We start from the raw sequence: 27546 nt of genomic DNA, 5'->3' as shown, positions 1-27546 counted from the left end.
GAATCATTTTGACCCCGTTCAGATCCTCTGTTAACGTCCGAGGTCATAAGCTCTAATGCACCCAAATGCATCCTGGGATACAGTCCCATTGGGAGGCACGGGGCCTCGTGTGAAGGACCCGACGTCTCTGATGCTACGGTTCCAACGTATTTCTGTGCTGCTCGTTGTTGATGCAGAGATTTGTTTGTATCTTCACCTCGACATCAGCTGATCATCACGTTATGACTGTGTTTTTAACTCATGATGCATCGTAACTGTTCAGCTTTGAAAAATACTGACGGAACCTTTTCCCGTTTCTCAGTTTTTCTCTTTATCGTGAGAAACTGTGACGTTTTCTATCGAAACGCTTTCGATTAGAAAACCTTCGAACCTTCTCAACAAGTTTCTGCTCCGACAGACGGAACCTAGTTTTGTGTTCGTCACAGTTCGGCTGCTGTTGTCTCGTCTCCGAGGGTTTTTCTCTTCGCTGATTAAACTGAACATGAGACGCTTGAACACATTTCTCTCTGCAGCGAGCGAGCGAGCGAGCGTGTCCAACGTCCCACTGACTCGAGCATGACCCATGAATGAGCTCCTCCTCCTGCTTCATGGTCCTGTGCATGTTTGAGGTTTTTTTTGTTGCTCTTTGTTTCGTGGTGATTGATTTTTTGTTTCGGTGCTGAATGTGTTTGTTTGGGTTTGTTTTTGTTTTGACTGTTGCATGCTGGGTATTAGGATTCCCCTGACATGACTGCCTCTCTGTCTGTCTCTTCATTTTCTGTCTGCCCCTTTTTAGCAAATCTGTTTTCAGTAAAAGCTTGGATATCACAAACGCTAACTGCAGCAAGGAGGAAAGGTATTGGTCTGCTCCCTCCGTCTTCATCCCTCACTTTGTCTACAGTCTCGTCCATTTCCGTCCTTGGTTTCTTTCCATCCTTTACTTTAGTTTTTTCGCACCAGCTCTAATTCTTCATTTGTCTTTCACTTTTCAATGTAGCATGTTTTTTCTTTTCTATTGGAATTAACCTCTTAACAAACAGAAGTCTGTCCTTTACATTCTCATCTTTTCTAACGAAAACGAAATAAATAAAAGAACAAAAGTAGAAAGAAATTTAATCTTCAAACACTCAGACAGTACGCCGCAAAAAACTCCCAGCATGCAGCAGAAAAGCACAAAAATGTTCCCGGGATATAAACTTTGAATAAAGATGGTCGACACGTCTCCAGTAGTGATCGTGGAGTGTAGCCATGGTGTGAAGGTCCCGCCCATACACACTCTCAACCAATCACAAGTCAGTCTCACATGTCAATCATGACGCTTCAGCCTGTTTCTCTATCATCAAATAACTTGTTCAAACCGAACTGATCAGAAACACGAACATCCTCAGTGAGATAAGAGCTAACAAACATTTATTTAACGTCTGCTTAGTTTGAGTTTGGTCCATCTCCCATTTGCTAACATGGAGGAGGTGGTGTTTATGACCTGTACTGCAGCCAGGGGGCGATCCAGATGTTTCGGTTTCACTTTTGCGAGCTCTAATATCGTCCATCGTTATTTACGGTCCTTGTTGTCCTGTCGAATAATTAAACTCTAGAGACAAATTTCTTTCAAACTTTGTCCTCAGGAGTTTTTGTCTCCGTCTCTCTCTTCAACACAGCTAATGTTCATTTATCAATTATGATCATTTGCAGTCAAATAGACTGGCTGTGATTGACAGCCAGTACCGTCCAATGGGAGAGGGCGGCAGGTGTAGGTGGGCGCGCACTGTCGTTGAGCTCTCACTCAGGCTCCACCCACCAGCTCCTCCAACTATGGTCCCTTCTGGTTTCAATAAAACCTTAAATGGCGCCGGAGCAAAGCTGAAGCTGGAGACACAGAACGAGCAGTGGTGAATCTTTGCAAACACATTCTTCTTCATGTGAATGAATGAATCTGGAGACGAGGAGGCTTCTGGTGTCCGTCTCTAGTTTGACCAATCAGGTTTGAGCAGCTTTGGTCGCCCGCAAACAGTCAGACAGAGATTAGACAAAATGTCGTCAGGATCTAAAACACCATCGATGTTTCCTTCAGAGAAACGAAGGCTCCAGCGGGTTCGCTCAGCCGTCAGGGGCCGCGAGGACTTTAGGTCAACGTTCAATCCATCTCCCCTCCTCACTGTGTGTGTGTGTGTGTGTGTGTGTGTGTGTGTGTGTGTGTGTGTGTGTGGATCTTCGTCCTGACATGACATTAACATAAATTAATTGCTGATGCATCACACAGACAAGATGAACGGCCCTTTATCTCCCTCGTCATCTGACGGAGCAGATCTGTAGAGTGAAGTGTGGCGCTCTCCCTCTCCAACACATTCACACTGATGAGCCCACAATTCATTTTGGGATTTCAAAGACGAGCCGGCACCAGCTTCCTGATTGTGGACAGGATGTGTCACAGTTAACGAGTTGTGTGTGTTAATTGGAGCGTCGTCTCTGAAGTGTGCGACGCCGCCATTAATCCACTTCCTCATTATCAGTTCAACCATAGATACAGTATGTACAGTATGACATCATCACCACAGTCAGATTAGATTCACTGGTTCCAGCAGCAGATCGTCAGAATGAGGTCGACGAGAGGAAACGTGAAGGAATAAAATAGACAATGAAGTAAAAATGAAGATGGTGTGTGTGTGTGTGTGTGTGTGTGTGTGTGTGTGTGTGTGTGTGTGTGTGTGTGTGTGTCGTCAAGCATGTTTAAGTATGATTTACTGTTTTCATTTTGCGCTTACAACAAAACCAAATTGTCTATGGGCAATTAAATCCTAAAGTCTACAAAGACGTCAATGGGCCTGTATTCTTGTGTGTGTGTGTGTGTGCGTGTATGTGTGTGTGTGTGTGTGTGTGTGTGTGTGTGTGTGTGTGTGTGTGTGTGTGTGTGTGGATTGATGCAGAAAGAGACGACATTTGGCGAAACAGACAAAGAGGGAGATATGAAAGTTAATGACACGTAAATGAAAAATGAAAAAGCTCACGAGGAAAAGAAAAGAGAAACGTTTTACACACAATTTAACACAAGTTTGTGTTTCGCACGTGAGGATGTTTCAGCCGTCGACTGACAAACAGATGATGATGGAGTGAAAAATGTGAAATCTGCAGACGACAGAAGAGTTTTCTCACTTTTCAGTTACGATCATCCAGGTTTTTGTGTGTGTGTGTGTGTGTGTGTGTGTGTGTGTGTGTGTGTGTGTGTGTGTGTGTGTGTGTGTGTGTGTGTGTGTGAGATTCACTGTTCAGCACGTGGATATTGATCCGTGTGTTTGTGTGTGTGTAGGTCGCGGTCGATCAGCGGGGCGTCCTCCGGTCTGTCCACGAGTCCTCTCAGCAGTCCCCGGGTAAGTGTCCGTCCCACCCATGCACTGATGGGTTTCCCACAATGCACCTCACTGGCTGGCTCTGCTGGTATGTTTTCACGCTCGCATCAGAAATCCTTCACTTCATCAGCAGCTCATACACACACTTCATCAGGAGCCGTGTGACGGACGGCGGAGCCTGAGTGACAGAGTTCGTATATTTACTGTCAACGGATCGAAAGGACTGAAACCTGCAGAGAGTTTGTCCGTCTCTCAGGACTGTAAATTAAAAACACCTCACAGGAAGAGATTCATTCATTCAGTCTCGTTCTGTGTTTCCAACAGAAAACACACAGGAATGATGTGAAAGAAGAACTAAGTCGTAATATTGCAAGAAATAAATAAATCAAATAGAGTTTACAGACCGTCACAACTCTGTTTATCTTATAAAGTGTTTACAGTAAAACACACACTAGTTATACTCTCAGTTATCAGTTTATTAGGAACACTCAGCTTAATCTAATGTCCTTCAGTAAATCCTCCATCGTATTTAATGTTTGTGGTTATTGTTCAATTACTGAATATTTTGATTACAAACCTCATTTATATCAGAAAGAGTCATAAAGTAAAAGTAGAGAAATTATAAAATAAAATATTTAAAATAAATAAATAAATACAAGTATTGATTCAAAAGTCGAATAAAAGTTAAAATAGATTTTTCTTTAATGTCTCTGTAACGATTATTTACCTCGTGACATTGTGAATGTTCACGGAGAGAATCAGGAGGTGAACCACCGTCATCAAGGTCACGGTTTGACCGTCGAGTCGGGCGGCGCCGTACGTCACACAGCTTTCAGATGAAGTGAGACCGGATCCGTCAGAGGCCAAACTCCGAACCTGAGATGAGATCCGGTGATTTAATGTCCACACAGAGCAGGTTCCTGTGCAGCGGCAGGTTGGAGGAGGAAGTGATCCATCACTGCTGCTGCAGAGATGGAGCAGAAAAGGTCGATGGTACAAATCAACCTGCAGCTGCTGCAGCCTGAACACTGAGCTCCTCCGTTCCACTGAAGCTGCAGTCAGAGAGATCTAAAGTTTCATTTGCTGGTTTTATTCTCAGTGTCTCTCTGATTTTAAATCCTGTTTCATGATGAACTGTTTATGAAAAGTCTTCAGGCCTCATGTAAGAACATTTTCCAAATCAGATTCATCAAACTACACAAACTCTTGTTTCGTGCTCATGAGGTTTGTGAAGTTTAGTGACACAAACTTCTGCAGCTTCACTTTCCTGACGCGACTCAAAGAACTTCTTTAGTCACAAATTAAAAAAACAGACGATCTGTTTGTGACTCGAACGATAAACCGGCCCGATGCAGTTCTTTGACACCTCAGTGAAAATCGGTCAAAGAGATTAAATCAAACCAAAATTAATTTTATTTGTTTCGTTCACGAATCCCAGTTTAAAGAAACCTACGTACGAGATGTAAAGACAGTGGAGCTGAACCAGTGTTTGTTCTTGACTCTCGTGATCTCGTAGAAGACAAGAATGTGTTTGATGAGTTTGTGAAACTCAAACTTTCCTGATCATTGACGTCACATGACGGCGTCGCCCTCATGTAACTCGACAGGTCGCTACTTCACTGCTCATTCATTCCACAGCATCGTGCACCAGCATCGTGCACCAGCATCGTGCACCAGCATCGTGCACCAGCATCGTGCACCAGCACCGTGCACCAGCATCGTGCACCAGCACCGTGCACCAGCATCGTGCACCAGCACCGTGCATGCTCTCTGGCCGCTTTCCCAGGTGGAGGGAGAAGCTAAATCTGTTAGCTTTGTAGCTAGTTCACTCGCTAGTGAATAAGGGATGCACCGACGTGTCGCACAGGAAGAACAAACACTTCCTCTGTGTGTGTGTGTGTGTGTGTGTGTGTGTGTGTGTGTGTGTGTGTGTGTGTGTGTGTGTGTGTGTGTGTGGCTCCTGATCGTTATAAAATCACATTAAACTCAGACTTCTATAAAGGATTAATCATTTATTGTATTTATTATTATTATTAGAATATTATATAGAATCTGAGTTGGGTAAAAATCTTTCACATTAAAATTATCTTTGATTTTTCTATTTCAAGTTTTATATATTTGTGTTTTGTTTTTACTTATAGTTATTTATAAAAGTCTTTCTACACATATTGTAGATTATATATCTGTACTGGGTCAAAATCCATATTGGACGGGCTCTATTCTATTCTTCATTCTTCATAATAGAAAATCAACTTCATTTTTAATTCTTAAAAAACTTTACATGTTATCAAAGTCACTTTTAGAACAAACTGTTCAAATGTAAATAATTAAATTTGTTGTTTTCTGGCTCATTCTTCAAAGTTTTACTAAATTTTCATAAAAAAACGTTGAACAACATAATTGAATGAAATCATTCGAAGCGTCGCCGTCGGTGACGGTTTCCGTCGCGGTGCATCCCTACTGTTGCTCCACTGCTGCCTCCTGATTGGCTGATCACTGTGCTAATGGCATGTTCTGTTTTTCTTTCTTTCTTGCACTCTCACCACTTCCTGCCTGCTCCACCTCTCAACTCATCCAACTCGCTCCTCTTTTATTTTTCCTGCTGTGTTTTTTATGGGAATGACCCTTTATGGGGCTGTGCTGTTCCTCTGGCTTTCTCATTGGCTGACGCTGCTGTCATGTCAAACGGGTGCATGACCAATCGCAGCCCAATCGGCGGTTTTTCATCCCGCCCCAGTCCCCGGACCTGTGTCAGTCCCCCAACTGCAGCCCCACCCACTCCCTTGAGGTCCGCCTCAACGGGGTGGGGCCGCGCACGCCCAACTCCTACCATCCAAAGATGGGGTCCCCCCTCATGCACCCACGCACCCAGACTCTCCCGGCCAAACCCAGAGCGTCCGAGAAGCCCCTGCAGACCACCAGGTCCAACCCGCTCCCCAACTCAGTCCAGACCCCCACCACCCCCAAATCTGAGCCCTCCACACCCTGCCAGCCTCTGGCGCCCTGCATCCCCAACAGCCCCCGGGTGAGACGCCACCCTCCCCTGACCGTGCCCCCAAAACTCTCCATCCCTCTCTCCCCCGTGCCTCCCATGTTGCCCCTCCGCCGCCACCACCTCCACCCTGACCACAATGGCAAATCTGTCCCCATCACGCAGGTGACCCCTCACCCCTCCCCAAGAGGGAGCCCTCTCCCCACCCCCAAAGGCACCCCGGTGCACACGCCCAAGGACAGCCCGGCCGGCACGCCCAGCCCCACGCCCCCGCCCAGCCCTTCCATCGGCGGTATGCCGTGGAGGACGCGCCTCAACTCCATTAAGAACAGTTTCCTGGGCTCGCCGCGCTTCCACCGCCGGAAAATGCAAGGTAGGGGGGGGGGGGGGGTAAATACAGTATCACACACATTAACACACACACAGTAACACACACAGTAACACACACACAGTAACACACACACTGTGTAACACACTGTGTAACACACTGTACATCATGTAGCTCAGGGGATAAATACAAACCCTCTCTGTTGTCGTCTCGGCTTCATCTGAGAATCATCCTCAGGTCGACACCTGTGACATCACAGGAAGTGACCCGGGCCAACGGATAAAGTTTTTATTGAATCTGTAACAAACTGAATTCAGCAGGACCATGTTGTGTAACTCTGTGACCTTTGACCTCTGCTCAGTTCCCACCCAGGAGGACATGTCCAGTCTGACCCCCGACTCGTCTCCAGAGTGAGTGACTCGTCGTTTAACCTGATGTGTTTATAAACATGGATTTTATTATTTCCATTCTCTGTGTTTTACCTCGATCACTAATACTGATAATTATCACATCGGGAACATTACTGCTACTTGTAGTATTTCTATATTGTATGTGTTTGTTTTCAATATTAAAACTTTTTCTGAAAAAGTCAAATTCTAATTGTCAAACACGTGGAACTCTGTTCTGCTGCTGGACGCTGGAACCAGCTCGGTCTGACTCGTGCTTCATCATCTCTCCTCTTCCTCCCTGCAGACTGGCGAAGAAGTCATGGTTCGGTAACTTCATCAACCTGGAGAAAGAGGAGCAGATCTTCATCGTCATCAGAGACAAACCCCTCAGCTCCATAAAGGCCGACATCGTCCACGCCTTCCTCTCCGTGAGCTCCTCCTCCGTGTCTCCCTCTGTCGTCTCCTCCGTTCACGTCTCGTCTCTCCACTGACTCAGAAGCTGTTTGTTTGTCTCCTTCAGATTCCGAGTCTCAGCCACAGCGTCATCTCTCAGACTAGTTTTCGGGCGGAGTACAAGTCCACCGCCGGGCCCACGGTTTTCCAGAAGCCGGTGAAGTTCCAGGTGGACATCACCTACACCGAGAGCTCCGGAGCCACCAAGGAGATCGGCATCTACTCCGTCACCTTCACTCTGCTCTCAGGTACGAACCCTCACGTTCACAGAGAAACGCCGATCTTTGGTTTGTTCCAGAGTTTGATTTGATCTGAGATCCAGAGTTTTAGTTTTGGCTTCACATGATTAAATAACTTTGTCTGACAAACGTCTGAAGCGTGTTTCAGTTTCTGTTTGTTAAATGTACTAAATCAAGTCAAAGAAAAACAATCAAGTAAAAGTCGCACGGAGACGACAGCTTGTTCTTGATTTGATTAATTAATTGATTGATTGATTAGTTGATTGATTAGTTGATTGATTAATTAATTGATCAATCAACCCGCCAATAAACCAAACAAAGAAGAAGAATCAGTTGAAAAACTTTTGATAAAAGTGTTTTGATGATTTAAAAACTGTTTCTAACATTAAATTAAAAATTGATTCTCACAGGAAATACTGTAGCAGTACTATTACTTCTGACAGAGTATTGTTACTGTGTTTATAGTCTTATTTTAAAAGCAGTAGTATTACTTGTGACCGAGTATTGTTACTGTGATTATAGTGTTCTTTTAAAAGCAGTAGTATTACTTGTGACCGAGTATTGTTACTGTGTTTATAGTCTTCTTTTAAAAGCGGTAGTATTACTTCTGACCGAGTATTGTTACTGTGATTATAGTGTTCTTTTAAAAGCAGTAGTATTACTTGTGACCGAGTATTGTTACTGTGTTTTGAAGCTGTGTTGTGTTTGTCCAGGTCCCAGTCGACGTTTCAAACGTGTGGTTGAGACCATCCAGGCTCAGCTGCTCAGCTCCAGCGACCCGCCGGGCGTCCAGCCGCAGATATCCGGTAAGTGAACCACACCCCCCCACCCTAGACCACGCCTATACCCCCCCGACCCTTCACGCCCTCACAGCCTCCCTCCTCCCCCCGGCATCCCTTCACTCCCTCACGGCCACGCCCACGGCTCGGACCCGCTCAGCTCGGCTCTGCTTTTAGCCCACGGCATCTCCACGTGCATGACCCTGCCACATACCATGGCGTGCACACACACACACACACACACACACACACACACACACACACACACACACACACACAGCTGTAGGGGACGATCACTACTGAAAATTAAAACGTGGTTTATCGTCGGCAGAACAAGCGACGCTGACTCATCAGGAAACACTCGGGCCGCCAGTGCTGAGGGACGTTTACACCAGAGCTGTGTGTGGACGAGCTGTTGCATTAGTGCGTTTGTGTGTTAGCGTTGAAACGTCTGAACCCGGGTCACTTCCTGTCAGACGCCACAAACACTCACACAGATTCTGACGTGTTGTTCGTGACTGAGACTCTGCAGCTTTAAGACCTGTAAGAAAAGATCAAGTGTTCTTCAGTCGTTCTGTCTCTATTGTGGTCATTTACTTGATAATGGTTCCCCCTGGTGGTGAGGATCAGTTACTACACACACACACCTGGACGCAGGCTGTCACTGTGGAAACAGTTTGGATCAACAAATACACTGAAAATCAAATCTGTGATATAACTGGTTAAAGTCAAAACTGAAATTTTGATGAACAGATAAAAAATAGGATGATTCCAAACACGAATGTTTACAGAGACTCAAACGTGTAGAAAAGGAAATTAAAATGTTTCATTGAATGGATTAAATTATATCAAAAACATTTAAGAATAAGATAAAATATAAAACTGATGTAAAGTGTGTTTATCAATCTTAGTTCGGCTCTTTTAGGTACTTTAACATACATGTACACAAATATTTAATATAAGAAAAGTGAGAGTATAAATGTGAAATTGTTGCAGCTCATCACAAAGTTTCAATATAGAGTTTATTTGATTCGTTACAGTTTAATAAATTAATGACATGTGATTATTTAACAACTTTGAATGTGAATTTGAGTAAAAACAACAGAAATAACATGAACCTTCAGCAGCAGTTTCACCGTCGTCATAGAAACAGTTTATAACATTTATAGTTTAGAGCTCGTTAGTAAATGGTTTGATTTATCACGTCGGCAGCTTCCTGCTTCGTTCATTCATTGGTTCTTGTGCTGCAGCTTCGGTTGAACACGTCACTTCCTGTGTGAGTCTGAAACGTGAAGAACAGGAAACACTGACGACGCCTCAAGTTCTCAACACTCGACAAAAGTTATTTTAAAAACTTTTTAGTGGGTAGAGATTTTTAGAAATAATAAATCGGGGATCTGTTATCAGGGGCTCCACCACCACACGTCGCTCTGTCTCCCTCTACTCCTCTTCCTCTCTATCTGTCGCTCTGTCTCTCTCTCCTCTTCCTCTCTGTCTCCCTCTTCTCCTCTTCCTCTCTGTCTCTCGCTCTGTCTCCCTCTACTCCTCTTCCTCTCTGTCTCTCGCTCTGTCTCCCTCTCCTCCTCTTCCTCTCTATCTGTCGCTCTGTCTCTCTCTCCTCTTCCTCCACTTCACCCTGCTTCCTGCCATCCTCAGCTTTACTCTCCGACGCCACCTGGAGGCAGTGAACGACTCGCATGCTGAATGAAGAGTGAACCCAGAACCTCAACACACACTCTGTGTGTGTGTGTGTGTGTGTGTGTGTGTGTGTGTGTGTGTGTGTGTGTGTGTTGAAGGTTCTGGATAAGCTGCCGTTCACGCTAAGTTGTGTGTTTGCAGCTTGTGGACCTGATGCATTAAACTGAGCATGCTGTTTGTGTGTCTGTCTGTATGTGTGTGTATCTGTGTGTGTGTGTGTATCTGTGTGTGTGTGTGTATCTGTGTGTGTGTATGTGTGTTTGTTTGTGTCACTGATGAGACACTGAACATGAGGTTGTTTTCTCATCTCGTTGCTTTTGGCCTCAAAACCAGAGAATCTGCATCAGTCAAGAAAAAGACAGTGAAGAGTGTGTGTGTGTGTGAGAGTGTGTGTGTGTGTGTATGTGAGAGTGTGTGTGTGTGTGTGTGTGTGTGTGTGTGTGTGTGTGTGTGTGTGTGTGTGTGTGTGTGTGTGTGTGACAGTGGCAGATGGATTTTAATGACACGTGAACGTTCAGCCTGTTTATCAGACTAATTGATGAGGAAGCAGCTGATCAGTTTCAGACCTGGTGATGGATCAGAATCAGTTCTCCACCAGACAGATCAACAGTAGAAGCTGAATTATTGATTCTTGATGATTGATTGATTTTAATTCCTGTGACACAGTGAAATAAGAACAATGAGATTTAAAGGACATCGATCAGCTGATTTCCTGTCGGAACAAACGACGACAGAATCAAATCTCTCAGCTACAATTAAAAACTTAACAACTGTGAGTGAAGAGCTGAACATTCAAGTGTCTGGAGCCGTCCGTTGATCTGGAGCTGAGGAGGCGTCAGTGTGTGAGTTTGACGTCAGCTGACTGTAGACGAAGCGCCGGGCCTCGCTGCGTCGGGCGGCGTTCTCTGACACTGTCCTCTGCTCTCAGATGCGTCTCAGCGCCCAGCGTCTTTGTCCAGTAAAACCTCCAAGCGTGGTAAGACGACCCAGAGCGGCCGGAGAGCTCCCGGCAAAAAACAAAACATCGTAACTCTGGCTTTTAACACGCACACTGGCAACATCCCGGAGGCTGATCACCGACACCACCGTGTGCACTAACACGCGTGTGAGCTGTGAGAAAAACACATGTTCATCCCAACAAGTCGCTTCAGTCCGAGATTGAAACACGAGAACCTGAAACCTGAAGACACTAGCGACCCCCAGAGGTTAATGACGGTATTGTTTTGAGATAGTTAGCGATATATTTTAATTTAACATTTTAAAATTATTTTTAACAATTATAACTAAAATACATTTTGTGTGATTCTCATCAAATATTGTTTGATTTCTGGAAATCATCTCTCAAGCACAGGAGGAAATAAAGACAAAACGGACGAAGTCAAAATATCTCAATCGCCCCCTGGTGGCCGGCTGCAGTATAGATCATAACCACCACTTCCTCCTTGTCAACATTTATTTAACGTTTACTTAGATTTTTTTTTTAGCTTTGTCCACGTCCCATCTGCTAACATGGAGGAGGTTTATGAGCCATACTGCGGCCGGCCACCAGGGGGCGATCCAGATGTTCTGTGTTCTTCATGTCATCAACGAAGTGACTTGATGAGATGACTGATGTTTGATCGTGTGAATGTTTGAGACGCTCCCGACTGACGCAGTAACAATCTGCATGACGACGCTTCACACACACACACACACACACACTCACACACACACACTCACACACACACACACTCACACACACACACACACACACACTGTGTTGTGGAAGAAGACTGATGGTAAGTGTCTCTAACGAGTCCTCACGTGAACGGGGACATTTCAGTGCTGACGGGACACTAACCTGTGACTGTGTGTTCACGTGCACTGTGTTCACGTGCACTGTGCTGTGGAACAGTTGCATGCTCGTCCACGTCTCAGACGGTCTGAACAGATGTTGTTGTTATGATGGACGTTGATGTGACGGAGTTTTAACTGAAGCTTTGGAAGATGAAGAATCGGATCAATGTTAATAATCAACATAATTAATATTCATGTTATTTACTTTCTCTTGTCTTTGGATGAAGATTTTATTTACAATCATGAATTAACGTGGAGTTAAAAAGTAAAATCAGATTTTCTGAAGCGTCTTCCGGAGCTTCGGTTGTTCGTCCACGCAGCAGGAGACACGGAGACACTTTAAATAAAACTAAGAACATTGATGCAGGACATTAAATCAACTGTGTCCTTCACCTCCTTGTTCGCTAGAGTCTCCTTTTCTCCGGCTCCACTCCTCCTCCTCCTCCTCACCCCTCCATCACCTCCTCCTCCTCTCCTCACGTGAACACCATTGCTCATCTGTTGTTTGTTCTCTCTCTCTCTCTCTCTCTTTTGTTCTTCTTCTTCTCTTCTTCCCATCTGTGTAGGCAGCCCGTTGAGTAACTTCTTTGACGTAATTAAACAGCTTTTTTCAGACGAGAAGAACATCCAAGCGTCGCACCCCCCCGGCGCCCCCGCCACGCCTAGCTCCCCCGCCAAGCATGCCCCCGGCAGCAAGCCCAGCCAGCCTCCGCCCAATGACTCTAAATGCCCCCCCAGCAAAGACAAAACAAAGATGGCCGCCAGCAACAGGACACAGGAACAACCTTAAGGAGCGCTAGCTGTGCATGTCGAGGACGAGCGGTCGTCGGGTCGTTAAAGAGGAGCGCTGCTAACTCCGCCCCTTTAGTTAGACAGAAAACAAAACAAAAAACAAAAATCTACTTTTTGCCTATAAATTTTCTACGTGTAACAGGAATGGCTCTTCAGTTAAGATCAGTATTTTACAGTAAGTAGCAGATGTAGCTTTGTCGTCCCTCTCGTCCGTCCCCTCTCTCGTGTCCTCGGGGGTCTGTCGGTGGGTGTGTGTCCTCCTCACATTGACTTGTCTCTGCCACCAGGGATCATCCATAATAACTATTAACCTCAGCGAGACCGGCCGCCGCCGCCACCGCCAAGAGAGTCCGACCCTGAAGACAGAAGACACCCCCCCCCCCCCGCCTCCCTCCCCCACACCCCCCTTCCCTCTTTGAGCCCGGCCGCATCAGTAGACTCCACGTCGCCCCCTGCAGACCAAACAGACACATCTCAGAAGAGTCGTGAAAAGAGAAAAAAAGCCTTAAGACAGTGATGTTTGTCAAATCTACGAACACACCCCCCCCCTCTCTCTTCCTCCCACATGTACATAACAACACATCCTGTACGTGCTCCGACACACACACACACACACACACACACACAACACACACACACACACACACACCACTTCTCTGCGGGATGTAAAGACGCACAAGATGACTGAACAGGAAGCGGTGGACGAACTATGGACGAGTGAACGCTGGCTGGATTGTAATTCTTTTGAAAGTTTCCGTGTGAACGACAGGATTTTTACGTTCCTGTGAAAAAAGGTGTTGATGCGGTGAACGTGTGGAAGCGAGCGGAGGAGTGGCGCTACGTAAATGAATGATCTATTCTGTTGTACAGACTAAATAATGTTCCGTGTGTACAAACGTGTAGTTGTGACATGTTTTCCAGTTGTGTTGCTTCACTTTGGTTTGTTATTCCTGCACAGGCTCGGTCACGCCCCCTGCGACACAAGGTTACGTTAGCGAGCTAGCACTAGACTTAGCGCCCCGTTTTATTTCATCTCCTGTGTCTCGAGTGTAAAGTTCGTGATGAACTTTCAAACTCTTCATTTCCATAATAACATTGAGCCGTCAGTTGATATTATTGATGTTAAAAATAGTTTCGATCCCGACAAACAAAACCTCCGAACGTTTTCTGGTTCCAGTTTCTCAGATGTGACACTTTCACGTTTTTCTTTTTTTTGTCATTGAGATTTTTGAGAAACTCAAACTTAACTAAAATCACAGATTGAACGATTTGATGGAAAAAGGGAACGACTCCTAGATAACGAGTTAACTTAACTCGTTAGCCACAAAGCTATCAGAGTACGGAGAGAACAGGAATTAGCTCGAACAGCTACAGGGTTAGCATGTGTCGCCACTGAACTTCCAGAAACACCGATTTTGCGGAAGCATCTCACGGTGTCGTGTTCTGGCGTGACCGGGCCTCGTCGGGGAAACGTCTCCTTTTGCTTTGGCACTTTTGAGAAGTGAAACATCTGCGTTCAGTTCCACCTTTAGTCTATTTTTGATTTTTACTTTGCCATCGTTTGAATTATCTGCAGGTTTCAGACAATATTGAACTGCTGTGTATATCTTTTGTATATTTTTGTACTTTATCGTATCTTGTCTTTTGTTTTCTTGGTTATTAATTTATTCTCAGTTATTTATATGAAGGATGTAGAGAATGTTTGTTGACGTCAAATTATTTAAGGATATTTTTGTCATGTTTAAGTTATTCGATCACGAGATGTTTGTGAGCGTTTGTTCCTTTTTCCGAGAGAAACCTTGTAATATACTTTTGGAAAATGATTTAGCGTAATTTAAGAATGTAGACGTAGCCTCTTTGAGGAACAAACCCTTCGTTGATAATTGTCGGCTCCTCCTTCTTCCTCCCTCGTGTGTACGATGACTCAGATTTCACCAAACACTCTTTCTGTAAATAAGCCGAGTTTACTGACAAGCTTATTTTTAAAAAACCAAGAGGAGTCCTACTCTTAGCTTTGACCTCGTACGGTTGTTTGCATGTTCAGCATTCGTCTTTTCTTTGCATGTCGTCGTTGGAATTCTTCTCCTGTTCCCTTTTTCTCTTCACACTTATTTATGTATTTATGTTATTTATGTGCATTTTCTTTGTCCTTTGTTTTTTGGGGATTTTGATTTCTTTCCCTTCGCCGTCCTCCCGCCCTCTTCTTCTTCTTCTTCTTCTTCTGGATTACAGTAACATCCTCCTCACTCATTCTCTCAGAGAGGGACCGATCAGGTCGCTCGCCCGGAGCAGCTGGGTGAGCGGTGGATTATCAGAGAGAGAAATTAAAGCAATACCTTCCATTGTTCGCTTTCCTCTTTTTCTACTATGGGAATCCAGAGCACACAGAACGGACTCGGAGCACGGAGCGCTACTACTGAGCAGGAGAACCACTGGCTATGTATTCCCTCGTGATGTGACTGTGAACAACTTCAGTGCTAAAGGAAATAAATCTGTTGACTTTGGAGCCGTTTTCCAGCAGTTTGGATTATTAAGAAGTTTATTCACAGTATTTACATCATGTACATTTGTCACAGAGCGAGAGAGTCTGGTGTTAAAATCCCGTCAGACTCCAGCCGGTCGACTGCAGCTGAGAAATAAGGTAAAATCACGTGAGAAATGTTTGACAGCTTTTTAAACGTATCAGAGCTTCTTACAGGAAAACAGAGGTTGACAAGAATACAGTTATTTAACAAAACGTTTTAAATTTCACAAAAAATAAAGTCATAATATTACAAGAGAAAAGTTTTAAATTTAAGAAAATAAAGTTGAAATTTTTTTTTTTTTTAACAGTATTCTAACTTTTTTAGCTAAATTGTGACTTTATTCTGAAATTACGACTTAAATCTTGTAAAATCACTTTTTCCTCAAAATCTTTTTTTTCTTCATTTGACTGTTTTACTGCATTTTTAACGCAGCGTCAGATTCATCGAAACTATTTTCAGTTCAGAACCTGAAGTCTCAAATGCAGCAGCTTGCGTTAGCTTAGCAACTTTTACTGGCACCAGTGATTGAAGAGTTACACGTTTAAATTCGTTTGGTGAATCTGACGTCTCTAAAATATTTTCTCACGCGTCAGCGAACATCGTCTCAACCGGAGCTTTGGTCAAATTCATGTTTTAACGTTTCACGTTTTCTGAGGTGACACGTTTTTCTCAACTGGTTCTGACTAAAACTTCTAGAATCTAAAAATCGAAACAAAGAAAAACTGTAATGTTTAATTGACTTGATAAATTAGAATTTATTTCTACGTCATTAATTCGAATCAAAGTTCAACTGAAAGAATCTTTGTTCTCGTTACTTTAAAGTAAAAGGATCGTTTTTACTTTGCCTGCAGGACGCCGTAGTTTCCGTTGGATTTATTTGGTTGCATATAACCAGGTTATATATAACCATATAACCTGCAACTTAACCACAAGATGTCACTGAATCCTTCACACTGAACCTTCGATAAATAAAACAACAGTTTTTACAATACGGCTTCTTTACACACACACACACACACACACACACACACACACACACACACACACACACACACACACACACACACACAGCTGTGCACTCAGCTTCTACTCTCCACACACACGGTGGAGAGTGTAAACTCTGTGGATCAGCGCCACCTTCAGATCATTCAGGAGCGACACGTCCCCGTCCTGAACGCTCGTCCCCGGGCAGAGCAGCTGCTGACCGGCGCCCCCTAGCAGCAGGCGGTGGAAGTCCTCTCTGTCCAGGAGCCGGTCCATGTGCTGCAGGAAGAATCCTTCACAGAACCTGCAGAGCTCAGCGGCTCCGTGATGCTGCGGACGCGACGAACACAAAGAAGTGAAAATAGAACGTGAACGTTGGATTTGATCAGATATAAACAGTCTCCTTCCTCTCGCGTCACGTTAACGTCAGCCTGTGTTCTCGTACCTTGGCGGTCTGGTAGACGTTGACGACGTTGTCCAGCGTCAGACTTTGCGACAGCGTCGTCTCGCAGCTCCTCTGCAGAACTCTGAGCTGGAAGAATGTGGCCACAGGAAGTAGCTTCAAAAACAAAAACATCCAAATTAACGTATCTGGAGAAAAAGTCTTAACTGGACAACTTTTATACGAGAACACCAGCCGACACATGTTGGGATTGGAACAAACAACCATCGGGGGTTTGATCACGGGACTCTGGGATCTGGTAAATGTTTGATTCCTGATGCAACAATCTGCCGAGTTTCACTCTTTTAAATTCCTGTGAATAATCTGAGATGAGCGACGTTACCTTCGCGGCTTCAGACTGAGAGAGAGTCGCTCCCTCCGTTCCTCCGCAGTACAAAGTCTTCATCACCATCTGCAGAGAAACACACTTCGTCAGCTTCAGCCACATGATCACCAGACTTCAGGAGGCGAATCTGAGCCCCACCTGGAACGTGCCGTAGGTCACGTGACTGATGTGGATGACGTCGTCGGGGGAGTCGCTGAGCAGCCGGCGAAACCTGAAACAGAAGAAGAGTTCATCAAATAAACTGTTTTTATTTTATTTACATCTAACTGGTAAGTACTGATGTCATGTCTTCACACTGGGGGACACCCAGAGGACACCCAGTCCGTCTTTAAGTCCAATTCTTGTAAACATGACGTCTCAAGGAACTTTTTAACTGATTAGATTTTAGTGGTCAAAGTTCGCGCTGACCTCACGAAACATGTTGAAAACATCTCAAGTCTGTTTTATTATTGTGAATTACATAACAACCACACTTAAATACATATATACAAATACATATATAATACATATTAAAAGTACACAAGGTATATAAATATACAGTATTATCTAAATGTTTTCAGACTCTAGGTTTTTGTTTGAATCAGTAACATCACACAAAAGGAAAAATTAAATTTATTAAATGTAATATTTTGATTCTTCTTCTTTCTTTACTTTCTATTATTTAAGCTTTTGTCTCTTTATATTTTTGACCTTTTCACTTAAAGAAGCGGAGCTGTATAGTTTCACAGACAGAAACTCTTCGTCTCTAAATCACAGGACAACAGGCACAGATTTAAGACGTGTGAGGTCAAAGGTCAGACCGTTCAGAGGCCGACATCAGCAACACCCGGTGAGCGAAGAAGGGACGTCCGTCCACCATGAACGTCACATCAGACATCTCCTGGTTGTTGAGGAAATGAACATCTGAGGACAGAGACACGGAATCCTGTCAGGGTTACACGTTAGAAGAAAAGCAGGAGTCAGAGGTCAACGTCAGCGACGTGTTACCGAGCTGTGTAGACAGAGTGACGTCCATGGGCGGGACAGGAGGGACGGGACAACAGCCGTAGCAGTGAGAGAACACGGACGCCAGACGCTTCGTTATCACGTAATCCTGCAGAAAGTTCACACGTTAAACTAAAGACAGAAAAAATCAGGATTCAAACAACGGTCACTTGACAACCCATCAGGACACACGTTGAGAAGGACGAGTGGACGGACAGATGGACGAGTGTGGTACCTTGCTGGTCTCCAACATGCTGAACATCAGCGGTAACCCCGTGGAGAGCAGCTCGGGGGTGTAGTCGTCCGTCCTGATGGAGGGAAACTCTGTGAGGAGCGAGACGGTCACTTCGTCCCTGCACAGCTGCCGAGCTCTGCGGAGAGACTCCAGCCAGATGTGGAGCCTCCAGGGGACACCTGGACACAGCAGGGGGGGTGGGAGAGGTCAGAACATGTCTGTCTCCCCGGTGGTCGAGTGGTTAGCAGGTTCGATTCCCAGTTCTCACCCATCTCTCTGAGCTCCATGGTTACGTCCAGGTATCCGTGCTCCGAGCTGTAGTAGGCCGCCTGCTGCAGAGCCTTCATCCTGGTCTTACACAACCTGGGGACACGACTCGAGGAGTCAGGAGGAGGAGGAGTCTTCACCTCCTCCTCCTCCTCTTCCACTCCTTCAGCCAGGATCTCCTCCAGAGAGAGAACATCCTCCTTCCTGTGCTGCGGCTGCAGCAGCAGCCTCCTGAGGACGTTCCTGTCGAGGAGGAGACGGGGGATAAGGCTGTGCATCATCATCATCATCATCATCATCTTCGTCTTATCAAACAGGGGGAGGAGTCTCACCTGTGTCCGTGAGCTGCAGCGTAACTGAAACAGTTCATATCTTCATACAGCGGTGATGTCAGGGAATTCCCATGATGCACTCTGAGCAGAGGGTCGGCTCCGTGTGCGAGCAGCAGACTCACCACCTCATAGTGACCTGAGGGGAGGAAACATTTATTCATACAACGTCTGACGACAACTTTTTAAAACTTTATTTTTCACCTCCACTTTGATTCAACGCAGCCGAGTCACGATGCCTTCACTGACACTCTGTACTTTTCTCTAAAAATCATTCACACATTATCTGAACATCTGGGCCAGGGGTCGATTCAACTTTAAATCTGTGTAACTCAGTAATGTCTGTGTGTCCTCTGATGTCTCAGTGTGGACACGTCACTGTAAAGATACCTGCAGCAGCAGCTAACTGCAGCGGCGTCTCCGCTGAGCTCTCCTGGTCGTCCAGCAGGACGCCGCCCTCCACGTCTGCGCCGGCCTCCAGCAGCAGCTGCCGAGGACACAGGGACACAGAGACACAGGGACACGAGGACATGAGGACATGAAGTATTTTGTATGTGATTAATTAAACAAACTTAAGGAGGAAATGACGGACGCGTTTATCATCATCAACATTATTATTATTTTATTGTCGTCATGAATTCTTTCGGTCTCGATCACAGTGAAGTGAAAATCGAGACACTTCAACACAAACTCTTCGGTGTCTCACCTGAGCCACAGACAAGTGACTGTGCAACACGGCGAACGTCAGCGCCACCCAGTGTCTGCTGCCGGGATGAACCGATGGATGTCTGACGGAGCAGCCTGGGACCTGAGCAACACACACACACACACACACTTCAGTCACAGACACACACAGTGTGTTACAGTGTGAGTCGGCAGGAGTGTTTCTACCTGCAGATCCAGTTTGGCTCCGGCCTCGATGAGCATCTGCACCAGCGCTTCATCTCCTGCTGCGGACGCGTACATCAGAGGAGTCATTCCCTGCAGACACACACATCAAACACTCTGAACGCCGCAAATACAATAAGAGACGTCATGATTGACAGGTGACACCGACTCCTGACTGGTTGAAAGCACGTTTGTTATAAGTAAAGAGAAAAGAACCAGGATCATTACGTCTGCGGCACTGACAGCTCATAACTTTAAAAGATGAAGAGCGCCCTCACCTGGTCGTCCATGGTGTTGACGCTCTCCGCTCCCAGGAGTCGAGCGGCCTGATGGACGAGATCCGCTCGACCGCACGACAGCATCCTGAAGCCCAGATCCAGCCGGAACTTTACCGAAGCAGCTTCAGCGTCCAGACACTTGAACGACTGGAAGCAGCACTCCGACCTGCAGACACACACACACACACACACACACACACACACACACACACACACACACAGTGAGTCTTCTTCTTGGCACCACACACACACACTCAGTCTCATCCTGCGACCGCTCACCTCAGCTGTCTGGGCTCACAGTCCAGTCCTGGAAGAAGCTGCCTGGCCGTCTGTCTGACATCATCGCTGTCCACCAAAAGGCTGCGGCGATGTTCGGCGTGCACCACGGCGACTCTGATCCACTCCATGAGAGGAGGCAGGAGCAGGAACGGCCTGAAGACGAGGAGTCGGCGAACGTTTCGTTTGTTTTTATTAAAGTTTTCTTTTGTCTGTTTCACTCGTCTTCAGTTTTTGAAAACATTTTAAAATTCTGTTTTGAAGAACTATCACATATTACAACACACACACACGTGCACACACACACACACACGTGCACACACACCTCTCTCTGGTCAGCGTCGTGCTCGGAGGATCCAGGTTGGGATTCTCCAGTGATTCCATGTGTGGGCTGGACAGGAAGTAGTAGAGCGTTCGGAGGGCATCAGGGGCCCAGGACACCGACGTCTGATTGGCTGAACGGGCGGGGCTCATGTGGAGGCTGGAGCTGCGCAGACGCTGCATGTGGTGCATCGCTCGAGACACGAGATCACCTGCACACGGGCACAAAACATCACCATCGTCACGGTTTGGACAAGTTTCATTTACACAAACACGGCGGCCTCACAAATCACGTTTTTGTCCTTTTGAACATTATTTCTTTGTCCGTCTTTCTTACAAATGTGTCCAGGTCAAAGTTCACAGTGACCTCACATGAATCTGGGAACAAATGTGAGCAGAGTGACGGTGGAGGAGCACAACCACCGGCTACTTATTCTACTTTGTTAATATTTAACAAAGAAAACAAACGTGTGCACGTGAAGCCTGGAGCCAAACACATCGTCTGAACACAAGACTTCCTGTGAAGATGTCAATATTATAAAAAAATAGAATTTAAACCAAATATCAAAGTAACATGACGTGAACTCACTCTTTAGTAAAGAGTTAAAGTTCTCTGTGGTCACGTGATCAAGTCGTCAGGTCCGTGAGCAGTGACGGAGCAGAGATTAACGAGCGCTCACATAATGAGGTACGGTGGCCTGCAGGGTGTGAGGGCGCCTTGTTTTCTGGATACAAGCCACACGCTGTTATGTAACCGGGCGGGGGGGGGGGGGGGCAGGCAGTGGCTAACGATGTGTCCCAGGAGCCCGACACCGTTAAACAAACACACACCAGACACAGGAGTCGACTGTGGCGGCAGCGACAAACACACACACACACACACCTACTGAGCTCTGAGATGCTGCCCACGCATGTGGCGAGCAGCGCCTGTTCCAGTGTCCGCAGCTCCAGCTGGATGTAAGCGTCCTCCCTGCTCTCCATTGAATCCTCGGGAACCTTCGTGTATGGGCTCACATGGGCCGGCAGCGACAGCTCACCTGAAAACACACACACACACACACACACACACACGTTAATAACTTTACAGCTGCTGCTCAGTGACAGTGTCTCTATGACTGTGACTGACGATGACGTCCATCACTTTGGTCCAGAGTCTTGATTTGACACATCAACAGATGGAGCCGCTGCTGAGGACGCTGTGCTGGGAGCAGACGGGAGACATGTGGTCTGAAGCAGAGGCTGTAACTTCTTCATATATTTATATTTAATGACACAGAGACGTCCAAAACTGTCGATTCTAAATAAGTGTTGGTCCGAGGCGGTTTGAAACACGAGGTGGCGATATGTGAAAACTAGATAACTGATATTAAATGTGTCCTCGTCGGTTGTGACCTGTGGAATCAGGCATTTGCTGACTCCTGATCCTGAACACAAAGGAAACAGCCTGAGTGACAAACAACCGAAGCCTCCGACGCTGATTGATCAGCTGCAGCAGAGAAACGAAAAGGAGCACGTCTCTGCTCTTTACTGACAGAAGCAGGAATAAAAGCTTTTTAGATTTATTCAATGTAACAGAGGAAACCAGTGTAAGGTCCAGTATTGACACAGGCGTCACACTGTGATTAACGATGTTTGACAAAAGCCTGATTCAGGAAACACACCTCTGCTTTATGAACGTCAGCTCCCGTCTGGACCTGGAGAAACAAATGTTTGGTTCAACGAGACACGAGTGTGAGCGGGAGTCAGATAATTGGTTGTGATTAAGCTGCTGTGTTTACACACACAGAGCGAACAGGCAACTATTCATGAGAACACAACAGGAGACCAGTCTGCAGCGCACAACGCACAAATCACTGTTGTCTACCTGTGTAGTCCTCAACACACACACACACACAGAAAGTAAGTGTGTGTGTGTGTGTGTGTGTGTGTGAAATGAAAACAGAGGCACAGTCACCAGGTCTAAAAACAACAGCTCTTTTCTCGAGTGGTATAAAGCTGCAAGTGTTTGGTCGAGACAACAGAACCACAGAGAGCGAAGGTGAGTGAGTGTGTGTGTGTGTGTGTGTGTGTGTGTGTGTGTGTGTGTGTGTGTGTGTGTGTGTGTGTGTGTGTGTGTGTGTGTCAGAAACACTTCAGTAGAATCGGAGTTTTAGTTTTAAAACAGCTATATTATATATATATATATAAATTAACTAGTTTGTGTCTGTGCTGAAATGAAGAGGAAGAGTGAGACGTGAACTTCTGAAACTCATCCTCTCAGTCATGTCGGCACTTCCGCTCTTCCGAGCGTAAATAACGTCTTTACACAACTTTCCACAACAGAGTCGTGTCAAACACGCAGGCGGAGTTGGCGGGAACACTTTGTTGTGTTAGTGTAATCTGGTTAAAACCTGCCGGCTGTATGTCTGGAGCCGGTGTGGATGGACGCTGTGTGTTCAGGCACAAGGTTTAACAGACGTGAAGGCGGGAGTCTGCAGCGAAGAGGAGGAGGAGCCTGATTACGTCTCCTGAGAGAGAGAGAGACGCTGGTTGATTAAAGCCGCTCATCAGCAGAGTGATGTCATCAACCTCTGATCAATCATTCTCAGAGAGAAGTCGGCTGTGGTCGTCAGAGCAACTGCTTCTGTTCAACAGTTCAACATAAAGTCCAGATGGAGAAAACATGAGAGACACACGAGGTTCAGTCGAGCTGAGTGTTGGATTACTGAGCTGTGTCCTCTCCACTTCCTGTTACACACACGCACACGCACACACACACACACACACACACCTAGAGATTGATAAATCCCTCTGAGGCTCATTGTCGACACTACAGCAGATATTTCATCTTCAATTTTTACAACAAATCAGAGTTCGAGCAAAAATGATCATTTCATTGGTTTTAGATTCTCAGGTGTTTTCTATCGTTGTCATTTTAAACTGATGACATCACGCTGCGCTGAGTCGATCTCTCTCGTCAGTATCAGGCGTCTGACGAGGTCATCGACAGCAGATGGTTTGTTTAGTGTCGTTAAAGTGAGAAAAGTGACAGAAGAAACCGATTCAATCTGCAGGATCTTCTGAAAGCAGCGAACAAGGTCAATAAAGTGTGATTGAATCTGATCTCTGCAGACGTGTCTGGGCTCAGTATGAACGTGAAGCAGCTCAGTGTCGAGCTGATGGGACGAGGATGATGACGTTACAAGCTGGAGACTCAGTGAAACAGAGACGAAGCGTTTTCTCACGTTTCACTGCCGGGATTTATTTTTATCATCTGATAAAACAATTTGGCCATTTGGTCCTCGAACCATGTCCTCATTAAATCCAGAGGGAGAGAGAGAGAGAGAGAGAGTGTGTGTGTGTGTGTGTGTGTGTGTGTGTGTGTGTGTGTGTGTGTGTGTGTGTGTGTGTGTGAGACAGCAGCAGCTACACTGGATGTTTGTTTAGCCGAGCAGACGGACCTGGGAGCCGTGAACCTCGTGGCTCTGCTGCCTGCGCGGGAATGAGAGCTCCTTTGTGTCGTCTGTGCGGGTCAGAGGTTAACAACACTCGCTCAGCCGCTTCACCCGCTTCTTCTCATTCGCTCTCATGGGGGGTTCGGACCGGTCTGTATCCCAGCATGCACCGGGCAGCAGGCACAGAAACACAGTGGGGTTGTGTTTACGTTTTCACGAGCTGCCTTTTGATTTATTCACAAGTCAAATCTCATTTAGATTCTTAAAACTTAAAGCTTCTTATTTTATTTATTTATGTCCACATGGATCAGAGTGTCTTTAGGTTTAAGTTCAGTTTATTCTAAAGCTTTTAATCAAACCACAAACAAATTCCCATTTGTTCCTAGAACTTGATTTCCTTGAAAGGTGAATTTGAAAGTGGTCATCAAGATTAGAAAAACACGAATACAGATTATTCACCATTTACCGTTGTTCTGCTGGTTTTAACTCGTCTCACTGAAGAATAACGAGAAGGTTTGTTCACGTCTGTATGAAAACTGACCACAGTATAATCCCTGTGACGCGTTTATCAGCAGCCATCTTCCACTTCCATGTCCGTTATTACCCAAAATGCCTGTTTCCTGTCTCAGGGGTTTTCCCTTCACTCTCTCCACGCTGCTGGAAAACTTCTTAAACTCTCAGCGATTATCTATTATTATTATCTCGGCTCCTTTCTGAGCAATTTCATGCCACCATTGAGATACCCCCCCCCCAACATGGACCTGTGTGTGAGGCCCAGTATCTCTCGAGTTCATTGGCGCCGCCAACATTTGACGTTTCTACATAATCGATTAACAAACTCAAACCAAACTCGGGTCCAGCAAAGTTTCCAAACTGTTTCAACGGCTCTGAAACTCTGGAGTGAGGACGAGAGGAGAGCATGAAACTACAAAAAAGAAATCCTACAAGTTACCGACATTTTACAACGAAGGAAATGTTTTATGAGAAAATGACAGAAGTTGAAGACGCACGAGAGAAATCGTTCATTACTTTACATCCTCACGAATAAAGGAGAACAATGAAGAGGACTCCTGTGAATCAGCCCGAGGCTCTGACGTGTGAAAACACACGTGAAGTCCAAACACACGTGTTTTCAGGATCATGAGTGTTTTCTTTGGTGAACATGTGAACTTTGACTCTGTGGCGTCGCTCCCTGTGAACTGTCCCGTCGCCTCTGAGGTGACGTGTGTTCACATCGTGTCACAGAGCAGAGAAACAACACGTGCTCAGATTATTTCATGTCATCCATCATGAAGAATCTAAATAAAGTTAAATGTCTGAAAACATTTAAACCTCATTTATTCTCCTGATATCTGGAAAATGTAAAAACTCAGTTTTATCTTTAAATGAACTAAAGCATCAAAATTAAGAAAATGATTCATCAGAATTTCTTTGAATCCAGATGTGAAGTTTCTAAATGTCATGTTTTGTGTTAAAAACCAATAAACCATGAATGAGACAATGTGACGTCACAGAGGAGACTTCAGATGGACACACGGATAAAAACACACACGTGACTGTTTTTTAAATTTGATTCATGACGTGTAACTTTGATTTAGTTTAAAGTTTGAGTTATGAGGTAAAAAGAAAACTTGAACTCACCATGAGCATTCCTCCCACACATGAGATGCTCGTACACCTGCAGAAGTCCCCACAGCTCCGGGTCGTTGTTCACGACTCCCTCCAGCAGCTCTGCGCTCACCGGGCTCCAGCTGACCCCGCAGCCCCGCTCCTGCTGCTCATCCTCCGCCAGCCTCGCCTCCTCCGTCGCCCTCCTGGTCACCTCCTCCGCCAGAGTCTCCAAACAAGCTGCGAGGCACACGGCCGCGTACTCGTGCACTCGCACCGACACGCGCGTGTCCACCATCCACCTGAAGAAGCGGCCCACGGACAGAGTCAGCCCGCAGCGCGCAGACTTGCCCCGTTGACGCGCGGTGTCTCCGGAGCTCATGCAGTGCTGGGACACCGCCCTGACCGCGGAGGACACGCACCGCTCGGCCAGACCCCAGCTCAGCACCAGCCTGACCGCGCTCTGCACCTCCAGGCGTGTGCACCGTCTGTGGAGCTCGCTCAGCCGCTGCGCTTCTCTGGAGACCCGCAGCAGAGCCCTCCGCAGCAGGACGGACAGGCGGTGGACAGCCTCCCCGGTGAAGGACGCACCGGACACTTTACGCACGACCTCCCGCAGCTCCCGCTCGGTCCAGGGACACTCCTCCAGCTCCGGCAGGCACGGACACTTGGCCAGGATGTCCGCCGCGTCCTCCGGGAGCGTGCTCACCGTGTCCCAGCTGCCGTTCCTGCTGTACAGAGAGCCGGCGTGCTGCCACCAGGCTCCCCGCTGAGGAGTGCTGGTGTGCGGCTGAGACTGCCCCGACCTGCCGGAGGAGGACAGGCTGAGGGACGTGCACGGGTCCCCGGGCACATAGCCTGGATCCAGGGTCAGGTCCTCCAGGGTCAGGTCCTCCAGGGTCAGGTCCTCCAGGGTCCTCAGCTCCAGACCGCTGCACATGATGGAGGAAGAGTTTCAATGTCAGAGAAGAACCAGAACAACGTTTCCATCCAACCGGAGGAGTTTGAACCAGGAGCAGCACGAGACGGAGCCAAACCTCACCAGGTCACCAGGAGCATGGACCAATCAGAGCCCAGCTCCAGCACAGGTGACCGCTCAACAGCGCCACCGTGTGCTCACAGGTGAGACTGCCTCCTCCTCCTCACACATCTGGTCATAACTAAAACATAAAATCATGTTAAAGGTGGATTTCAGAGCTTCTCACAAAAATCTAAAACTGAGATGAACAAACAAACATTATTTTAATTTAATAAAATCCAAGACACCATCTGAGTTGGTTGGTTCAGTCATGATAGTCCAGAGTTTACAGATTACAGAGGTTTCTTTACAAACTAAACTCATTTAACGTAGTTCAAGAAAATATGAGAATGTTTGTTCAGATTGTGAAAAGACCAACACGAGGATCTTGATCCACCAGAGTTCAGTTTAATGATCAATCTTAAAAACACACGAGCTTCTGGTCGGGTCTGAAAATGAAACAGGTCAAGTTTCTTTTTCTCGCGATATCTTACATTTAGCACAGGTTGAGGATTGGCTTCATTTGAGCAGCCATCTTGTTTCCAGTCAAACATCTGGATGAACCTTCCAACTCATTTGTGCCGCTGGTGTTTGTCTGTCCAGCTTTTGTCTTCACGTCGTCGTGTAGTTCACATTTAAACAGTCCAACTGTCCTGTTATAAAAAAAGGCCTATGTCCACAATGCTAGCTTAGTTTAGCACACCTGCTTATGATAGCGATTAGCAGAACTAGCATTGCTAACAGCAGCAGAACCGAAATGTTTCCCTCTGTTGGTTCTGAAC

The 27546-nt window shown here is 46.1% G+C and overlaps 2 protein-coding genes across 11 annotated transcripts in view; one reads left to right on the top strand and one right to left on the bottom strand.

Annotated features, from left to right (window-relative positions):
* Positions 1-15335, top strand: part of LOC109645038 (serine/threonine-protein kinase BRSK2-like) — a 71405-nt gene extending 56070 nt beyond the window's left edge. For 2 of the 9 annotated variants that reach the window (XM_069527484.1, XM_069527488.1), the window contains exons 13-21: positions 776-835; positions 3284-3344; positions 6031-6688; positions 7005-7053; positions 7337-7460; positions 7553-7733; positions 8438-8530; positions 11130-11177; positions 12604-15335. In XM_069527484.1, the coding sequence (XP_069383585.1) occupies positions 776-835; positions 3284-3344; positions 6031-6688; positions 7005-7053; positions 7337-7460; positions 7553-7733; positions 8438-8530; positions 11130-11177; positions 12604-12827 (1498 nt within the window). In that variant the 3' untranslated portion in view covers positions 12828-15335. The remainder of the gene's footprint in view (positions 1-775; positions 836-3283; positions 3345-6030; positions 6689-7004; positions 7054-7336; positions 7461-7552; positions 7734-8437; positions 8531-11129; positions 11178-12603) is intronic. The other 7 variants (XM_069527512.1, XM_069527494.1, XM_069527514.1 and 4 more) reach the window with 7 other exon arrangements.
* On the bottom strand, positions 15336-26880 carry LOC109647893 (ankyrin repeat and BTB/POZ domain-containing protein 2-like). Of its 2 annotated transcripts, XM_069527478.1 has the most exons (18): positions 25780-26880; positions 21592-21741; positions 20709-20916; positions 20387-20539; positions 20108-20273; positions 19833-19922; positions 19648-19749; positions 19332-19428; positions 18945-19080; positions 18614-18855; positions 18346-18524; positions 18114-18219; positions 17927-18029; positions 17265-17337; positions 17124-17192; positions 16784-16897; positions 16492-16668; positions 15336-15458 (listed from the first exon to the last, which is right to left on the bottom strand). In XM_069527478.1, the coding sequence occupies exons 1-18, from the start codon at positions 26684-26686 to the stop codon at positions 15423-15425; spliced, it is 3108 nt and encodes a 1035-aa protein (XP_069383579.1). In that variant the 5' UTR covers positions 26687-26880; the 3' UTR covers positions 15336-15422. The 2 variants fall into 2 exon arrangements, with proteins under 2 accessions (XP_069383579.1, XP_069383576.1); XM_069527475.1 differs by lacking the exon at positions 15336-15458 and having other exon boundaries at positions 16388-16668.
* Positions 26881-27546: the final 666 nt, after the last annotated feature.

This window comes from Paralichthys olivaceus, chromosome 1 (assembly GCF_024713975.1).
Source record: "Paralichthys olivaceus isolate ysfri-2021 chromosome 1, ASM2471397v2, whole genome shotgun sequence".
Classification (NCBI taxonomy): Eukaryota; Metazoa; Chordata; class Actinopteri; order Pleuronectiformes; family Paralichthyidae; genus Paralichthys; species Paralichthys olivaceus.
This window is presented reverse-complemented; position numbering and strand designations above follow the sequence as displayed.